General features: G+C 45.2%; 1 protein-coding gene across 1 annotated transcript; it reads left to right on the top strand.

Annotated features, from left to right (window-relative positions):
- The first annotated feature begins 80 nt into the window (after positions 1 to 80).
- LOC143180158 (uncharacterized) lies at positions 81 to 1,378 on the top strand. Its single transcript, XM_076379697.1, is given in 4 exon segments — positions 81 to 226; positions 292 to 454; positions 733 to 986; positions 1,081 to 1,378. Coding segments are annotated over 4 exon segments (861 nt in total).
- The last annotated feature ends 18,376 nt before the right edge of the window (positions 1,379 to 19,754 follow it).

The following is a 19,754-nucleotide window of genomic DNA, read 5'->3' as shown; positions in this document are numbered from 1 at the left end:
TGGAGCGCCAGCAGTGAGAAACGAAACGGTACAGAGAAGATTGACGTTCAATTTCGATGGCAGAAGCACAGAGTCACGCGATGATATTCAAATTCATCCTTATTTATTCCCTTCTGCGTGACGTGAGCGCCAAGGATCAGTCACAGACGATTCCCCAGAAAATTGATGGCTCTCCCTGCGATTTCGATGGTTCTCGAAACGATTACGATGCCCTGGATTTATTGCTGTGAGTATAGAAATTGTATTATTATTGACAGTAAAGAACAGACGTTTGTACGACTCGTCGCGTAGGTGTATCGATGAACTGGCTCGCGATCTAGTAGATCGAGAAAGCGGGAGACAGACAAGTGGAAGAAGTCAGTGGAACGGGTCAGCAGGCAGACAGATCTCCTTTGGGGATATGCTTGCGAGTTTCTTTAATGAGGGCACGTTGGTATGTTACAGCTGAGATGCAGTAAATATAAATTTTATTGGAATTTGGATTCTGGATTGGATATTATAGCAATAGCTCATGCAGAAATTTTAGTTACTATATTATATTAATTAGGAAAATTGCAGAAGTTTCATAGCGATGGTAATTCTAAAATAGTACTGCTTTTGGGTCATTTTCACTGTAACCATAGCGTTCAAGAATTCCTAGATACATTAACACAAACTTTAAAAAATCCTCTATATCCAAGGAAAGGAACACAATTTCCCAGTTTCCCAGAGCTTTTCTACTTGCAGCCACAGAGCCCTTTTCCAGCGCAAACGACTTCCAGCCACTACCAACCAAATGATCCGTCGATATCAGGCGTAGCTTTAAATCCTTTGCCAGGATTCCAGCTAAATCTTCTCGATGCTCTGTCTTCGATATCCCGACACGACGACTACAAGTGTATACCCAGGATTCTCTGTGAAATGGCGAGTGGAAAACTTCCTGGACGATCCTTAGGCAAACAGTCGTCCGGTTTCTTCGAATTCCTTGGAAAGAACAGCTTCACAGAGTATGTTATATACTTTGGCACCTTTGACATCTCTTCATTCCTATGAAACGTCGATAATACCTGAATTTGATTCCTCGTTTCGCCTGCATTTCAGATGGCTGACCAATTTCGACATCGCGGGAACTTCCCCTTTGCTGAACTTTGGCAGAGCCATGATACTCGGATATAGCAACCGAGGGAATTCCCTGGCGTGCTACAGTGCGTTCCCAAAATGTCCAAGGGACCCAAATGGGCTCGTTCATTATTTGAATACCTATAACGGAGGGTTCTTTCGACTTTTCAATAGGGCACAGGGTGGAAAATATCGACATGGAGGTTTGCATGGTAAGCACATCATTTTAGGAACCTCTAATATTTTTTACTTCAATTACTTTTGCTACTTATACCTTTAAAATTTTATTTCAGAGAATTCTCCAGCTCCAGCACAGAGGAAAATCATCACAGACATTTCTTTAAAACCCAATCCCAACGAAATTCACTTCCCAAATTACAAGCACTTGATAAGTGACTGGGAGAAATCGCGACCTCCCACGTGGGGGAAAATCCAGGTTCCATTTTTCCCTCACGAGAAGCGTTTCCAGAGACCTCAGCACGGGAGCCACTCCAGATTTCGGTTTCCCTGAATCTGCGATTTGCAAAGGCGACCACCTAGCTCGAGGCGTCATTTGAATAAAACGTTCAAATATCGGTGATAAACGTCCAGTGGCAATTCTCCAGCGAGACCATTCTCCGACCGCGGCGAGCAGTAAATTTACACCTGACACGGAGAACTGCTCGGAAAACTTGCCTCTCCAGCCGTCGTCGTTTATTCCATCAGTGGCGGTTCCCATCAGGCATTTTCTATCCACCTGTACGGGGCCGTGTTCATAAACAGGAAGTCCCGAGCCGCGGGTGAACGCGATGTTACTGGCGCAGATGCCATTTGTGGAAGCAGCATGGGGCGCCGTTCGAGCACCGACAAGTTGTCCAATGAATCTGCACTCGAGCATGAGCCACCGCTTTATGTCTCAGTTACATGCGCCAGTAAACTGTATTTTATCTTGGTTCGATTTCCCGCTTAGATACCCGGCGCGAAATAACGACGCCGATCCTCTGGAAGAAAGGGAACGAAACGGGGACGTTCTTGGACATTCTATGGTACGTGTACATAACGTTTGTTATTATTTTGTTAGTGTGTTATTCGTGAGAATAAATTATGCCCCGAGGCTCGGGGAGAGTATTCCAAGCGGCGTTTGGCGTAAAATAAATTAAATCGTCGGAGAGCTTCGATTTTATGCCCACTTTGTTGAAGAGCGCGGTTAGTTTCTTGATAATAATTAAACGAGAGGAGCTGTAAATGTCATCGTGGTTGGGAACGCGACCTGCCCCATGGAAAAACAGTCGGTTAAACAAACGTATTCGGAAAGTCACGCTTTCACGCGTCGCTTATTGCTCCCCTGTGATTGTTCACCTGCGGCAGTTTCACGAATGATAATTTTTTCCGACGTGTGATCATTTTTCAAACCGCGGCGAGGAACGAGTCAGCAATAATAGGTTGTGTTTACCACCTTTCCCGCGGGACAATGAATTAAATTATGCAAGAGAAGATAATGATATGTTACGGTCAAGTCGGTAGTTCGTTATCCGAGGGGATGTTAGCGTAACGAATTACAGAAATAGAATAAAAATAGCACGAGGGGCAACCCAAGACGCGCGATATTCTGTTAAAGAGGATTTCCATCCCCTTGTGAAACACTAAACGTCTGTACCACACCCTACCCTGAAACGTAACCAGAAAATTCACGCATACAGTGATCCTTCGAGGAAAGAAGTAAAAAGGAGAGAAGGGCGGGAGGTCGAGGGAAAACGGAAAAACGAGAGACGTAACGTGTAATTATTTTATCCTTTCTGGCGTGTAATTCGAGGCGTGCTCGCGTCGAGGAGAGCTCGGTGGTTCGAGGGGGTAGAAAGCTGGTGTCGGCCGCGGCGGTTGCCGTAGCCCGAAGGGCCGTGTGGCTAGGACAAGGCCAAATAGGGTGCAACTGACAGCGAAAGACAATTAGCCTTCTGATACATCCGATGTCGCCTAAAACGCGTCGCATAGATTCGCTACGCGCCTCTGAAACACCGTTCGATGGGGCCTAAATACTTTAGGGGGACCAATTGTTCCTGCCCACCGAACTGGACCGCCCTTCGACTTGGCCTCCATCGTCTCGTGTAATTGAACTTTGTCTCTCGGTGATACAGAAAACGTGTTTTAATTGGTGGAGGAGATATCCTAGATTTTTAGTAGATTATAACGTTTCTGTTGGGACTGCTGTAATAGATAAATGGGAGGGATGATGCTAAAAAAGGAGGAGAGGGAAGAGAAAAGAGAAGAGGGGTGAGTTTCGTTCTGGGTCTGCTAATGGATTTGCTAGTAAGCCTACCTACCTGTGAGTTGTAGTGAGTAAACTTTGAACTTGAGAATAGTTAGGTGAGGTCAGGGGTCGTATTTGCATGTTTGGGTAGCGGTAAATAATTTTTTGAGAATTTTTTATAAAATAAAAGCTACTCAGAATCCTCCTCCTCTTAGTATTCTTAGAATTACAGACAAACCTAAAGACATAATGTTAAAGGCACCCTCACCTTGCCTCAGCCTTAAAAAATCCTAATCCATTTCCAAGCTAATCTCTACATCATCCCTAAATTGAACTCTCCTTCAACTATAATTTACTACCAATTTCATAGCACCTACGTGCCATGTCGTCCTCCCCTCGCAACAGAACCCCCACCGCGCAGATGAATTCGAAGCTGAAAAACAATCCTCGTCAAAAAAGGGAGGGTGGATCGTCTGAAATTGAAGCCACAAATCAAGGATAAACGGTTAACAAGCTCGCCAGGACTCGATACCGCAAAGGACTCGCGACGACACAGTATCGGGCGACATAGTTCTCCTAATCTCGCTCTATTAAGGGCAGCATTATTTTCCGTGGTAGACATCAAAGAGGATTTCCCGCGGGCTCATTGTATCGCGGCGATAATTCCTCGTTATTAGGAGCGCGCCAGGGGCGCCGTTGGTCTCATGTCGGCTTACCACACCCCAAGCGCGTCGAAACAAATCCTCCCGAATTGGGAGCCGATGCAAAGGAGCTCCTTCGACGGCGATACGCGCCGCGCCCCTAACAAAAGGACCAGAAAGGAGGAATGCACGAGGGGGACGCGATTGTCGCGGGTAATCCCCGTGAAAAATGCGACGCAGGTGAACGACCACCGACCAGGTGAGACTGAAATCGAATTTTCCGCCGCGGCTAATCAAGCGCCCTTGATCATTTCGAGCACCGAAATAATTGGGGTCCTTTCAGGGGCGAGGAAGGCGGGGACGATGGTCTTTCTAAAGATGAATTTGGAGGGATTAAATGTGTCTGATTATTTGCGGTTTATATCACTTCGCTTTTCGTACGTAGAAAACTGGGAAGAATCTGGGTGCACGTGATATTTTTTCTTCAATTTATCGAAGTATTGATGTTCATACTCTCAGTGAAGAGTAGGGCCAAGAGAAAGTAATCAGACTAATCTGTATCATTCAGGAGATTAAGAAAGCAAAGGAAGCAAAGCTCCAATATGAAGTGGAATCGAAGGTTCACTTAGGGGGTCCAGGAAATTAGTAGGATCCAGGGGTCCGAGTTAATCAAGGATCAATAACACGGGACACCGATCTCGACCAATGGAATAAGACATAAATTCTCTGGCATTCCTACCCTCCGTTTAACCATAAAACACCGTCCACCTTCTATTTAGCTATATATTTTTCTCCACGAGCGCTCCACAATGGGCCAATATCGTTCGCTCGTAATATACCAGACTGTCCTTTCCTTCCCGATGGACTTTTCAATTTAGAGGCATCTTTGTCACCAAGTGCTCAGGGACAGCAATTCGCTGGACAAAAGAAGCCGACCGTAGATCTCCGACGCTGAGAACTGGCTACCCCCGTCCCCTCGCTTGATCGACAGAATAATTCGGCGGGAATGAAAATTCACGTCCCCCGTCCGCGTTTCACGATCACGAGGCTCCTGGGGGATCCGTGACGGTCAGGCCAGCGCGGATAAGTGGATATCATGAGGGAAGGAAAATATCCCTTCGGGTTCATTGTCGTGGCCACGCTGAGATTTCCTCTCGCCCTTTTAAAACGCTGAATCGCCTATCGCCAAGACGAGCCCCCTTTGTCGGACGAGTGTCGAACCGTGGTCTGATCGATTGGCCCTTATTGGCTGGAGTTTAAATCCTTCTGGTGGTTGGTTTTACTTTCGAGGGGAGGGATACGTTTTGGAGCGTGAGTTGGTAGAAGTAGTGTTGGTAGAATACAAGAGTTTTGGAGTTTATACGATGCACCTTTTTCCGTGCAGTGCACGATGCACTTTATGTTAAGTAATTTTTTAGTAATTGTGAAATTTAGAGTTCTTAGTATTAAAATTCCAAGTTTGCAAGCATTGCATCTTCGAAGGGTTAAAAATCTGGCAATTCCCCTTACTTCAGATGATGCTTTTTTCTATGTATTCGATGCACAGGGTGACCCGGATGGTTTCCCATTAAAAATGGGAGTCACCTATTCCCTTTATCGGATCCTCAAACAGCGATCCTCCCTTTAAAACACGGCAGGCTGATCCAGCGGATAGGCTTTCAAATCGTTCATAAATAAAGCATCGAGCTGCGGGTTGCGTCTCGTGCAACGTCAGTCAGCCACGTTGATTGCAGCATTGAGGACACGTGTCGCGGATCAATCCTCGGTGCCGCGTGTCAGTATTTTCGTATCATCGCCCAAGGGTGCCTCCGACTTGCCCTCTTCGTCTCCTTTCATCCCCCTCGCGCATCCCTTAACCAACCGCCCTTTTGTGGCGGATTCGAACGCTTGCGTCACGAGAATACCGAGAGGCCCTGTCCCTTATCCTTCTCTCTTCTCTACGCCCCCTACTACTGGCCCTTCTTTTTTCCTTTAAAACGACTAGACGACGGCTTTAATGCGACAGGATTATGCGGCCGCTTGGTAGCTCCGGATTTTCCTCGAGATTGTCACGGATAAAGGGCTCGCGAGCAAACAGGGGGCAAAGGACACTCGCCGATTATCGACACTTCCTCGCTCCGTGGGGCTGGTTTTTTAATTAAAGTATCAACCGAGCGAAGCTGCTGGCTTTCTCGTTCGCGCTGCCCCTGGACTCGGTTGATGGGAATTTAAGGACGTGTCGGAGTTCAAAGAGCTCGGAAATGAAAAAATCTGGGGAGTATTGGTCGCAGAAATTTTCAAAGCGGGAAAGGAACCTATTACCTCTCATGTTACTGTGCGGTATATTCCAGGCATCTCTAAAGTTCAATTACCAAACATCAGTATTAATTAAAGAATTCTCAGACCTCTACTAACTCCTTATCTACTAATCCAAGATTTATATTCAGTCATCTAGTCTTACCAATCCCAGACATTACCTCCAAATTCAGGGTCAGACAACATTCACTCCAATATTCAAGTTTCTTCATATACATTTCTGTGCCCTGCTACCTTGATCTAAATTAAATTGCCTATGTTGACCACTTCTAGTGATCACAAACACTGAGAAGTAGTCCTGGCACTCGAAAACATGACATTCCAGGAAGATCAGACTACTCAGGAGCGTTTCCAAGTCGAAGGAGAAGGAGACCAAAGCGAACATCTCGTAAACAGAAGTTCGCGTGGTCCCTGAAGGCGCCCTGCTCGCGAGCCATCCTGCTTTGGCCCTCCGCTAGATCAGAGATGTCCGTTCCGCATCGCCGAGGGCTAATTCGTCCTCGAGGACGTTAAGCCAGCCGCGAGAGTACAGCTAGTTTCGTCGATGTTCTTGCTGCCCTGGCTTTCTTTCGAGATGCGGTTTACGGAGTGTACGAGTCGCTCGTTTCTGCTCGGTTGCGGCGTAAAAACCTGATGCGCGCCACTTACTGGCCGAAGGAACCGCGGAAAACGCGTAGGGAACTATCGGTTTTGCGTTCCAACGCGGAATCGTCGTGCTTCTTTGGGAATTACGCAATTATGTAAAGTGACGGTTTTGTCGATTCGTACGGTTGCTTTTCCGCGAGACTTCTTACTGGAGATGATGATAGTGTACTGCGATCTTGAAGGCAGAATCGTGGGGGAACTAGTGTTTAGTTCTTCTGCGTGCAATTGTTGGTACCCAGTAGTTTCTTTCGTATCCATTTTTTTAGATTAATTGGATTGAATTAAGAAAGAGATAGTGTTAGACTTGGGTACAGTTTGAAAGAGAGAGAAGCTGTACATTAGGAGGGCCCTTAAGAGAGGAAACTTCTAAAAAATCTATGGTAAAAATGATGGTAATGATTCTTGCATTCTATTCTAATCAGATAATTCTATTTTAAATTCCCCATGACTACTCAATAATTCACAAAGCGCATCGCGATAAGGAAAAGTCAACGAAAACCGCGCAATTATCGATTCAAGCGCCCTATGACCCCGCGGTTGCGACTCCGAGGGCTCGCCCCGTTTTCCCAGTGTTTGATATGTACATAGAGCGTATGAATCATAACCAGAAGGTATGCTGAGATGTGATTATACGGTGTCAGTGGCGTACGCGATACAAGGAGTCCCGCACTTTGCGCCACGGTGTATTATTAAGCTGACAATACGCGGCTGGTTAGGGGGTTCGGTCTGCGGCTGGCCCGATGGGGGTCGAAATTCAACTCCCATACATCATAATAGAAGAGGACGCGTGCGAGGCAGGACCTGCCTGTTTAAAAAGTGCTATAATTATACGGCTCTCGCTGTCAATGGCCCGACGAAAATCAGCCTGCTCGAGAGCTGGACTCTCTCGTTGCCCTTTCCTGTTTCATCCCCCGCGACGCTCGACGCACGTTTCACTTTTCTGCCGTCTCACTCGACCGCCGCTGTAATTGCAACGTTCGAAACGGTGACACCTGGACCCGACCTGTGACACCACGCACCATATATTGACTTTACGAGGTGAAAGTTTGAACGGCTGTTTCCCCTGTCGCTGGAAAACGTCGCCGGATGAAGTCGCGAGCTCCACACGCCGCTGTCACGTCGGGGCTGATTGATATTACACGGGATGCTATCGGAGTTACCGATGCTACCATTGTAAAGTAATTCTGAAGCGACAATGTTGCGTCTGTATGTTACTGGGTATTAATCAAGGGAATGTGGGTGTTTCGAAATGAAGAGGGTGGCTACTTTATTGCGACAAGATTAGAAATAAATTGCATAGTCTACCGAGAATGTACTGTTCCATTCCTGCGCTCAGAAAAGCGATACAAAGTTATTAAAACTGTCAGCTAAAAAATGGTGAACAAAAAATGCCACCGTGATTAATATGAAAGATTTTGATGTTATACAATTTCTGTTGAATAAAAGTGGCAGGTGAAAGTAGTAATTCACGAAACTCCATTAACTTTTGTAGACCGGGCTCGCAAAAAAATATCGCACACCTGTTGAAAGGAAGTCCTAGGTCCGTGTTAAAGGAGACCCTACCATTTTTGCAGTCATGGAGTAATAACTGATAAAAGTCCATTGGCCTTTTGACCGCTGGAAAATTACCACAAAGACAAATTCTTAGCGAACCAGTCGGGCGATCGTGATTCCCTTATCTAATCTAATCGGCATTGCCGCGTGTAATATCGGCGCGTATTATTTGTCTGAAATACGCGCTATCTATGACGATAGAAATTTCACGTTCGATCCGAGTCAGTGTCAGACCCCTCGACTGCCATTAAAATATTAAATTGTCATAAATCAGTCAAACTACTCGATAGGTAGGCTTGGGTACATTACCAGCTTTAGTATTATCAATATGATCACTTAAAAGCAGCTAAGAACTTACAGAATGTAAAGAAAAATATTCTACATTATTCTACAGTGTTTTTACACTACACACTACACACCACTATCCTACGTTTCTCTTTATCATGTCGACAAATAATAATAGACATTGTAAAGACTCACTTCCAAAGGGGTTGAAGCTCGATCAATCCCCAAAGCGAAAGAAGGCAAGCCTCTAGGACACAAGCGTCACGCGTAATTGCTCAGAGCAACGAACAACCCCCCTGTATGCGTCTTCGCTTTTTATCACGGCAATTAATATCACTTCATATCCCAGGCAAGTCGCAGCCACCGCGCATAAATTCGAGTCGCTCGAATAATTTCGTACATAATTCAACCCTTTCCGCCATAAGTCACTGGCTCGGTGGCGTGTCGGCGAGATGAGTCGTTTTACGGTGACTTACTGGTATGCTAATGACGAGCACGGATGCAAATTCGGGGCGTTAATCGTCCTTTTGAACTAGATCAGGAGCGACACGCGAATTCGACGCTAAGGAATAGGGCGGAGCCCAAGGAAAACTGCGAAATTCAAAACTTTAGAAAAGATAATTACTTAGCTCGCTAAAATTCTTATCACCTCCTGAGCAAGCACTCCTTCCGGTTTTTCTATTTTTATCAGAAGAAGTGACTCACGCTCTCTCTGCACAAAGAAATACGCGAAAACTGCAATGAATAATTTGAAGATTTCCCCATTTTTTCCTCACGAAGAGAATGCATCACGCGATAACATTTTATCTATAACCTCAGAGTAGATGGGACAAAGGAGCAATATTTTCGTAGAATTTCCTCAGAACACCTCCCGAATCTGTTCTCGAGCCAGGAACATTGGCGCAGCTGTTAAACCTCCTCGAAATCTCCGACGATTTTTCCATCAGCAGGAAGAACTCTTGGCAACGTCCTTGGCTGACGATGAGCAAACGCCACAAGCACTGTGCCCAGGGTTATTCATGCTCCTCGGTCCTTACAGCTGTGCCAATGCGCTTCACAGAGTTACGCTTCGCGGCGTTATACAACGATTATTGCACACCTTCGCTCTCCTTTCCTTTTTCCGATCGAGTGGAAACGCAGAAGCCAGAGGCATTAGTGCGACGAATGTTCTTGCTTTTGGCTCGACTTTGAACGCTTTTGGCGAAGGAGCGTACCGAGTCATTATCAATTTATGAGTAGGATAAAAAAGTGATGAGAGAGATTTGTAAACTGAAGATTGAAGTGCAGTGGAATGTACATTATTTAATATATTTTATATGCTACATAAAATGTAGGTGTATATTTCGTTTATTTTAGTGTAAATGTGTACGTAGTAAGAATTGTGTAAAAAATACTTCGAACTTTGATGTCTTCTTCAAACATATGTGCTTGATAAACTGGAGTATTATAACTGAATAAGCACCTGATATCATGTGCACGACGACCTTGCTATCTACTCCATAGGCATTACTTCATAGCACTGTATGAGTCATTCCCCTTCTTGATAAGGGAACGTGCTGAGGCATATTATTACAATTTCCACGTCGAAGCAAAGTTAATCGACATATGAATGCTCTCAAATTACACCTACTAATTCAAAAAATAAATATAAAACTCGTGTTTCCTGTTTATTCCCGTTTCCTCGCACAAAATGCAACCATTCCATAGGAACCTACTCTCATTATATAAAATATGACTTAGCATTTGACTAGCATGCCCAACAAAGTAGCAAACCCTTCACTTCATAATCCCCCCGAAAATTAGTCCCTTCCAAATCAGAGGACAAGTTGAGTGCTTCCCCTGGCAATCCATCTCCCACACGTTTGACCCTCTCGATCCTCGCATCGATCCAGCTCTGCAAATCTCCGAAGCGTCCATAAATCATCCCTCGACCCCGTGTCGACACATCGAGCGCGATAACCGGGGCATTTGGACGGGTGTAGGCACTTGATCGAGGGCAAAGCGTCGAGGAAGGAAGCGGCTCGAGCGATCGTTCGCGCACAGGTGTGCGTCACGCTGGCACGCGCGTTCTCGCGCGTTAACAGAGACGCTCGCGCCGTCGCTCGCGCCGCCGCTCGCTCGCTCGTATCGCTAGACTGCCTGTCGCCGTGGCTTTATCGCCTTTTTCCCTGTCCCCTGCTCCCTCGCGACGACTATCGTCGTCACGGCGGCCAGCAGCGGGCCGATAATGTGATTCATTCCTCTCGGCGCGCGGTAAATCAGCCGCTGCTGGGACAGGTTCCCGTTACCAGTCGCGAAAAAGTTCAACTGCTGGCCTCCGTCACCGCATTTCGTGAATTTTTCAGCGCCTTCGGCTGCCTCGGCACCGCAGCCTGCCTAACTTCTCGCTTTGATAGCTTTTGTCGTATGGGGAAGACAGCACGGTGAGAGAAAAGTTTGTAATTGGAGTTTACCTGACGGAAAATTTTTGGGGAGAATATGTGTCGAGGAGAGATACAATGTTTGATGAAACAAGTTGGGTCTGATGAAAGAGAAATGCCTGGGGTGATTCTGTCATTATAAAACGCACTGGAATTGAATTGCATGCGTTGGGGTGGTTATGTAATGACGGAGAATTCTTGGTCTATGTAATGCAGTTTATTAGTACGGCAGAACCTCGATTAAGGGACCCTTGATTATATATATTCTCTGTTATTTAATGTCCTGATTACTCGGTAAATTAATGAGAAGTAGTAAGTCATTACTTACGTAGTATAATGAAAGTAGTGTCCACTTAAATCATGATTTACTAATGGTCTGATGAAATTTAGAAACTTAGGCATCGGAAAAATACTGTACCTATTGGGTCTCAGACCTATAGACCGAGATTATACTATATACTAATTACTAATGTTTAGGACTTATTAGAAGAAAATTCAGATAAGCTAAAATACACAGAAATCTAAGGGGATGGACTCACATGACTCAGCCCTGTTTTCCAGACTATTTTTCGTGAAAGCCTCTCGTACAGGGAGAAAATCGCCGACATTATCGAACCTTTTTCGATAAACGTTAACTATGCAACGGCACTTTTTACCACGTCGTTGTTTGCGGAACCGTGGATAGACACGTGCATACGTTTGAAAAACTCCATGACTCATGACTCGACCTTATCGCGTCCACGGAAGCCATTTGCGCGTTCTTTCACCGCGAATCAAATAGGTGTTTTCCCTCTTATCTATCGACTTTTTCAAATAATTGTTACACTTAGTTAATCCCCTGCTGTTTTTGCTTTCCCCTGAATAACCGAGTTTCATCAGATCAGGTAACCGGAAACGAAAATAGAATCATATAATAATAGACGCGCAATTGAATTCTGCGGCACAAAGGGGAAATCAAAGGTCGATTTAATAGAGCCTTTGTCATACAAGTTACTCACTATATTTTAATGTTACGGCACGTACGCTACATTGAATCATTGTTTGCTTGCGCGTGACCGGGTTTCCCACTTCTGGGGCATGTAGAAACGCCTCCACCTGACGTTTACAGGAAATATGTAACGACGCGCAGGTCTGTTAAGCTTCGATTCGAAAGACAAGAGTCACGCTCGTTTACACAGGGAAACATTTGATCGCAAACCGCTCATACTAAAATTCTCAAAGATTCATAAGTATCTAGACCACTAACTGCACCTTAACCAATATTATATTATCAAAATTAAAAATTAGTACCCTACCCTTTTCTGCCTTCCCCTAACTCCCTCTTATCGCCTCAATTAACAAGCAATAAAATCCTTCGAAACCAAAGCGGACAAAAGACTGCTTAATTTTTCACCCCCGTTCACATCCCAAATACACGAATCACACGTACCTAGCCACTCCATTCGACGAGCCCCCCGATTAGCATTCACGCGGTTCATGCGATCCCCCTGAAACACGCAGTGAAAAAAGGCAACGACACCGCAAACACGCGGCGTGGAGGAACAAAAAGCGAATCTCCCACGCGAGTCAACGAGCCGCGCCTCGTGCGCGCGCGGCCGCGACCCAGAGCCCTGGCCCCGGAACAATTAACGCTGCCCCTGGGCCCCATTCTTAAATTCCACGCCGTCGAGCTCCACACCGTCCTGCTCCGAGCTCATTTTCCGCGTGGCTGGCCGACGCAACTCGCTCGCGATTCTCGCCTTCCCCGCGCTTAATATTCGCGGCTGGCTCGTCCATAATTCACGGGCCAGAGGGTCGCCGATAAAGGGCTAACCGAGCGAGCTGCTAACGCCTGACACGCGCCCCGATTCCAAGCACGCCCCCTCATTGTTTCCTTCTTCGACGGCCGTGTCGTGGCCGAAGAAAACCGCGAGCTGCCGCCTCGACGCAGCCTCATCTCGCCGAGCGGATTTCCGCCGCCTGGCCGACTCAATGGATTCTCGATTTAATTTCTCCCCTCGGTGGATTACGCGTTATTGCGTGTTCCATTTACATCGGCTATTATACCGCTGGTTTAAAATACCGCGCACGCTCTGGGGTTATATTAATAACGATGATGGCGCGGCGATGATGACGATGATGGGGATGGAAATGCTGGTGATAGTTTCCAGGGGTGAGGCTGGTGAAGGGAGTGAAATTTCAATGTGATATGAGAATTTTTAGCGAAGAGGATGTATGTGAGGAGTTTTGAGTACACTTGGGGTGTGGTGAGAGGATAACATCTCTTTTTTAATTATTGGCATAGAGAAAAAGGCAGTAATTAAGTGTAATCGTTAGAAACAATTCAATTGTTAAAGTTCTATAATAAAGAAGCCTTAAGTACTACATACTCACCTAAGTATTTCCTTTTCTACTTGATGGAACTTGAACCTGACATGTATCCGACTTCTACTTCTACCAGAGACTGTTACCTCTTAAATAGATCCATAGACAAGCCAGAAGTCGTTGGCTCCAGCTGACACGACTCCAGGCCGCAAAAAGCAGAAGGTTCATCGACGCGTGGAGGGGCGGGGGTATCGAAGAGGGGGCGATCGCGGGGGATCAAACTGTTCCGCGAATGTATGCAAATAGAAATGTAATCTGGTGTCAGCGGCGCGACCAATAATGTCAATCAAACGCACTGGTGGCCGAAAGCCAACAATGGGGAATTGGCGAGCGAGTATATGGCCCAGAGCGAATATGCAGTATGTAAATGTTGTCATATCAATGGGGATCTGCATATGGATGCAGAAGGCAGATATACACCGTGGCTAGGCCCGGTGACACGCGCGCCTCGCCGACATGTGCACTTGGTTTAACCCGCCGTGGACCCTCCTCGTTTCTACTCGTCATTCTCCTCGTTACCCGCCACCCACCCACGCGTTTACCCGTCGATACCTTCCACCCACTTTTATGCATCGAACGACACTCGTTTGATGCAGGCACCGAATGCATGAAATTTCGCGAATTTATGCCGATCGCCTTTGAATGCTTCATGAGATGCTTGACAGGGGAAACGGGAGCTTAAGAGCAACCCCTTTCAGGTGATAATCGATATTTGATCGTTATATGCAGAGGCTCGATTAAGACCTCCCATAAGTATCTAATAGTGTAAACTTATTTAAAAGAGGGTTGAGAAATCACTAGAAAGACAATTGAAAAAAGTGCATAGCAATTCAGTGACACTACTTTTCCTAGAGATAAAATACATGTAATTTTTAGTCACACTCATGGGGTGTCCTAAGCCCCAGTACAATATTTCCAAGGGTGTACAATTAGTATTTACTGTTGAGTACTCGCTATACTCTCACCTCTGCACGGATGGCTGCAATTTCAATCCCTGACGAAACCGATTCGTTCTTATTAAGTATGACACAGTACACCCTCGTCGCAAGCGGATTGCCAGCTCCTAATCTATGGCCCGATCACGCGACGGCGTCTTAGGGCCACCACGAGACGCGGGGCAGGCCGTCGTGTCGGACAGGCATCGGAGGTTGATTGGTTTGCGGTTGCATCCCTTAGTAATGAGGTCCACAGATGGCACGTCTCAGGAAACCCATTAGGCCGATTCTAAACACCGGAACCACTCCGCGCTGATCGATACAGATTAACCGGAGCGCGAAGCCTCTCGAGGCGGTCAAAGATTATCGAAATAAATTATCGGCGATCGCCAATCTCGGTAATCCCCCTGAATCTGTCACAATCAATCGCTGAAGTCATAGTCTTCCAAGTCGACTGTCTTTGGATTTCGAGCGAGTATCTTCCGAGGGTAAATATGGTTCAGAACTCTGGAGGATGGCTTGTGCAATGTCGCGTGAGGTTTCTGGATTTGTTGAAGCGCTGGTACGATGGAGATTGTAAAATTTTTGGAGCAGAAAGTGTCTCTGCGATGGAGACAGTGAATGAAGTCGCTGCGATAGCGATTCTCGTCGGGTTTAATGTTGCGATGCTGTATGGTGTATGAAAATCGGGTTTCTTGAGAATGCATGAATTTAGATGTCGAGGAATTGTGTCGGTGGTGCATACTGAACTTTCTGGGAGGTAGAAGAGCTTTCGAATGACTGTTTTCATCGATCACGTGAATTCTGTTGCTTTGGAATGTGACTGGGTCCTCTTGAGTCGACTACTTGTTCTAGATAACTTCTATCGTTATTATGATATCAAATTTTGAAGATTAGAGTGTGAGATAAGCCGATGATGACGCGTGGAAGGTCAGTATTTTCGCAAATGACAGAGTTATATTTTTTTAGATTTTTAGATAAGGAGAGTAATGTACATAGTACAATCTATACTTTATCATATAACTTATGGCACGTGTAAGTGACTCATGTGGGAATATCATCGAACATTCCACAATTCTGTGCAACAGTACTTACATATTGATTGCATTCAATGTTGCAAGACATTTCTCCTGAGATAAATTGATGCAACTTCTTCAGCAAATTCATTTCATAATTTCTAATATCTACTTATGTTTTATGTCTTCTACATCTGATTATAATCTATAGGACTACTGGGAGATTCAAGGAAAGGGAAACAAAAGGGAATAGAGAGAAACAAAATGCGCTGAAAGAATCACCCGAACGTTTTCTTATACTTTCGGCGTGTTTCACATTTATTCAATAAAAAAAAAATAATAATCAAGTACAATAATGGTACGGCGACATATAATGACACCGCCGCAATCGACGTTGCATAACGTTTACGATATATCGATAACTATATAAAAGTGAAAAAATCTGTACAATGAAAGACATGCGGGTAGCGAAGAGATGCCCCCGTCCCTTTGCGAACTCCCAATGGTCGACGCTACGCCTTACGAAGAGCGTCGGTGCGCGAATCCCGATGGAGGTGTCAATAGTGAAAGCATAAGAGAAAGAGAGAGTGATGAGGGGAAAAAAGATAAACATAAAAAAGGGTGGGAAGAAAAATGATATAAAAAAGGGGAAGTATGGAACAAAGGCGCCGCGACACGACTTCGAGGCGCCACGTCGACCGACGGTCGGGCAGCGGACGCGAGAACAATTCGTAAAAGTAATCGACCATGGGGAGTGATAATAATTACAAAATGTTAAGATTACAGAATAATAATAATAATATTAATAATAATAATAATATTCAGATAATAATTCAATCCATGTAATAGATAATAGATAATAATAATAGATAATACACGTTCGCGTAGCACTTAAAATCATACTCAATAAAATTAATAACATAAAAAAATTGTCATAAACTAAAATCAAAAGTAATCAATAACGTATGGTCTGTAGTGACTTATAATAACACAGCATCGTATCATCTGGCTTCGTTCCGTCCTCTGATCGTTGGTCCCGCGACTCGATTCTCTAAGTTTTAATTTGGGATGAACGAAGATCCACCCCCGCATTGCGTGAGCCGAGGGACCAACGATCGTCGGGCAGACTCGTGGCCGTACGTTCGTTAAAAAGTAAAGAACCTCGACGGAAACGAAGAGAGGAAGGTGCAAAGGGAAAGCAGCGTGGAGGAAGGAGAAAGACGGAGCGAGAAGAGCCGAAAAAAGAAGCATATCTGAAATTATATGGCATTTCTTCTTGTTCTCTTTCTTTTTTTTTTTTTTCAATGCAAACTCGAGGAGCTAGAAGTCTCTTTGCTCCTCGGTGTAGCTACTTAGACCAGCTTGAAAGTCTAGGCCTGAGACTCGAGAAGAAAAACGATTGGAAAGTAGAGTGACCAGGGAAGTGAAGGCGGAAGAAACTGGTAAGGAAAAGGTGGAAAGAAAACGAGCGTCGAAGAACAGAAATCGAAGAAAAAATAAAACAAAATAAATTAACGGTACCGCTCTTTTCTCGCTTACATGCGACCTAAAGGGGGCTCTGTGTTTTTTTTTACATAATATACGATATACTTGTAAATAACATATCACGTGACCGCCGTACATCTTCCGTTCAATCACTCGCATCGGGACAGTCGTCGAGCGAACGAAAAAGCCGCGAAAAACTGTAAAAAGGAAAGAGAGAAAGAAGTCCCATTGTTACGCGTACGTACAGACTCTGTGTACAAGTAGAAAAATCTTGTCTTCGTCATCCTTTTTATCTCTCTTCGTTTTAGCTCTAAGTACCTCAAGCGTTGTGCAACAGCTCGCAATATCATCGATTCCCTCCACGTTCGTTTATTTGGTCGCTTCTTTGGATTGGTCAGCTGGACGAAATTTCGTTTTTGTCTTTTTCCTCTTCAAAATATATATATAGATCTGTATATCTCTCTCCCCCGTTTCGCGCGCGGACCCACGCCTCCCCCGCCAAGCGTTATACAATATTAATATATATATTTCTCTTTTCTCTTTTTGTTGGTCTCTATTTCCTGCGTCTTTCGTTCGCTGTTCGCTCCTTCCCTTTCCTCTCGGAAACGCGAAGGTCAGCTGAGACCTTCTCCGTTTCCCCACGATCGACGGCCAGAAAAAAGAAGAAGGAGAAATAAAGCGTGAACAACAATGTTATTTCTCGAATAAAAAAAAAAAAAAAAAAAAAGGAGAGTCCAGACTACTTTATCACAATGTGGCTGCGAGCATTACAAACGGCTTGAGAGACACCAACGCACACGCCTCTTTGTCTCTTTTCTTTCTCCCTGTTATACCTTTCGTCTTTCCCCCTTTTTCTCACCCTTCGCCACGTCTCGGCCAGAGATCTCTCTCCGTATTAAACTCAACTGTTACACGTCCTCTCTTCGTGGTCGAGTTACCCCGATACGCATCTCCCCTTTCACGCACACTCACGCATCAATTTTCCCCATCCCACCAAACGCTTTCCTCCCTCCTCACTCACTCTCTCCCTCTCTCTCGCGCAATTAGTGGTTACGAACAGATCGCGGCGGTCTTATATGGTCCACGGGACATTTGGCTACAGGTAACGTATCTTTATTTTTTTTTTTTTTCTTTTTAGTCGCTTCGTTTTATAGTCATAGGCGTTTCACGAGCATCGTCGTGTCTGTGTCTTACTGCTTAAGCGGAGCACAACGAGAGACATGGTTACACACAGATTCGAGTATGTTTAATACACAAATGGGGCGCTTTCGAGGGCCTCTCGAACGTGACTCGTCCGCTCGTCGACGGGAGCAAATGTGCTTGGATAGAGATGTGAAAAGAGAAGAAGAGATTCTATTGGAATTCAAACGATCACTCCGTCTAATTTCTTTTGCTTTCTTGTTTATTTCGAACACATGGCAGTACATGGTAAATAATAAATAAAAAACATGGAAATAAATATATCCGTACAGAAGGCAAAGGCGTCGAGTCACATGGAGAGGCGCCGGGAGAAGCGATATCGAATAATGTTTTATTGATCGACGCCGTTTCGCCTCGCGGGAAAAAACGTGCTCCTCGCGCGCTCGCCGCGAAGAACGAAACTCTCGCGCTTTACGACCGGTTGGCACCTGAATACAGTGGAAATATCGCAGTTCCTTAACAGTTACTCTCAACACTCACGATCTCTACGCACTCGACGGAAAACGTGCAAACGCTCGGCTCTAAGGTTCTCTTTCTCCGACTCGTTCTCCACTCTCGCTCTCCCTTTCTCTCTCCTTATGGCAAACTTAGGCAGTCTGAGCAAATGAAACGTCTCCGTTCGTATATTTCCTCTTTCTCTTTCGTTCGGCCCTAACACATAAACTTACACATCGATTATCAGTTAACATTCATGTTGTGTCCTTGTATGTCTGTGCGTGTGTATGTACGTGTGTCGTGTATGATACCCTTATACAATTTTTATTCTTCTCTTTAGTAAATATACGCGTCTCTCAATATCTCTTTTAAATACAATTCTATTTGAACCGGGGCTCGTTCGTGATTTATAGAAAGATTTCCAAAGTACATCGTCAAGAAGAAAGAAATGGAATTCGAAACGTCGAGGCCCGGTTTAAATACTGGCGGGAAAATCAACTTCTTTTAAACTACGATAAACTAAGTTCGTTGAATTGTTATAAGAAAAATGTTACGGTGGAGAAACGCAAAAGCCAGGCGTCGTCTCGCTCGAGGTCGAAGATCTTCGCGAAGATCCACGAAGACTTTCGACCTCGATCGACACTTTGGAAACGGCACGCCTCGAAGAGCGTCGAACTCGATAAAAAAGAGAAAGAAACAAGAATACAACGAAGAACACGCAACACGACGCACGAGTGTCGACACGAAAGATACGAAAGAACAGAGATCTCGATCGCAGAGGGTATCAAATAAAAAAATAGAAACAAAACAAAATAGAAGAATCTCAATGGTTGGTCCGATAAAAGACTAGTCGATCACCTCTTTGCAGCGCAATGGGGGTGGTGGTGGTATCGAGAACCTCTCGAGAGCTCGTGGATCACCAGACGCGACGGGACACGAGATTAATGACGACGAATGATCGATAACGACAGGCTCGCGGCCGATCAACGGCGTGCAGAACGCGGAACGACCATCAACCCTTCGCTGTCGTACAACCCAGCTAAATCGCGCCGATTGTTTCAGCAAGAACGTCGCTTTGTCCACCGTCGGAACACTGAATTCGCTTACTTCCCACTTCAAAACGTCTCTTTTCTTCTATCATTTATATATAAAAA

The sequence above is a fragment of the Calliopsis andreniformis genome, chromosome 6 (genome assembly GCF_051401765.1).
Source record: "Calliopsis andreniformis isolate RMS-2024a chromosome 6, iyCalAndr_principal, whole genome shotgun sequence".
Taxonomy (NCBI): domain Eukaryota; kingdom Metazoa; phylum Arthropoda; class Insecta; order Hymenoptera; family Andrenidae; genus Calliopsis; species Calliopsis andreniformis.
The sequence above is the reverse complement of the archived record's forward strand: the minus strand, read 5'-3'. Positions and strand labels throughout refer to the sequence as shown.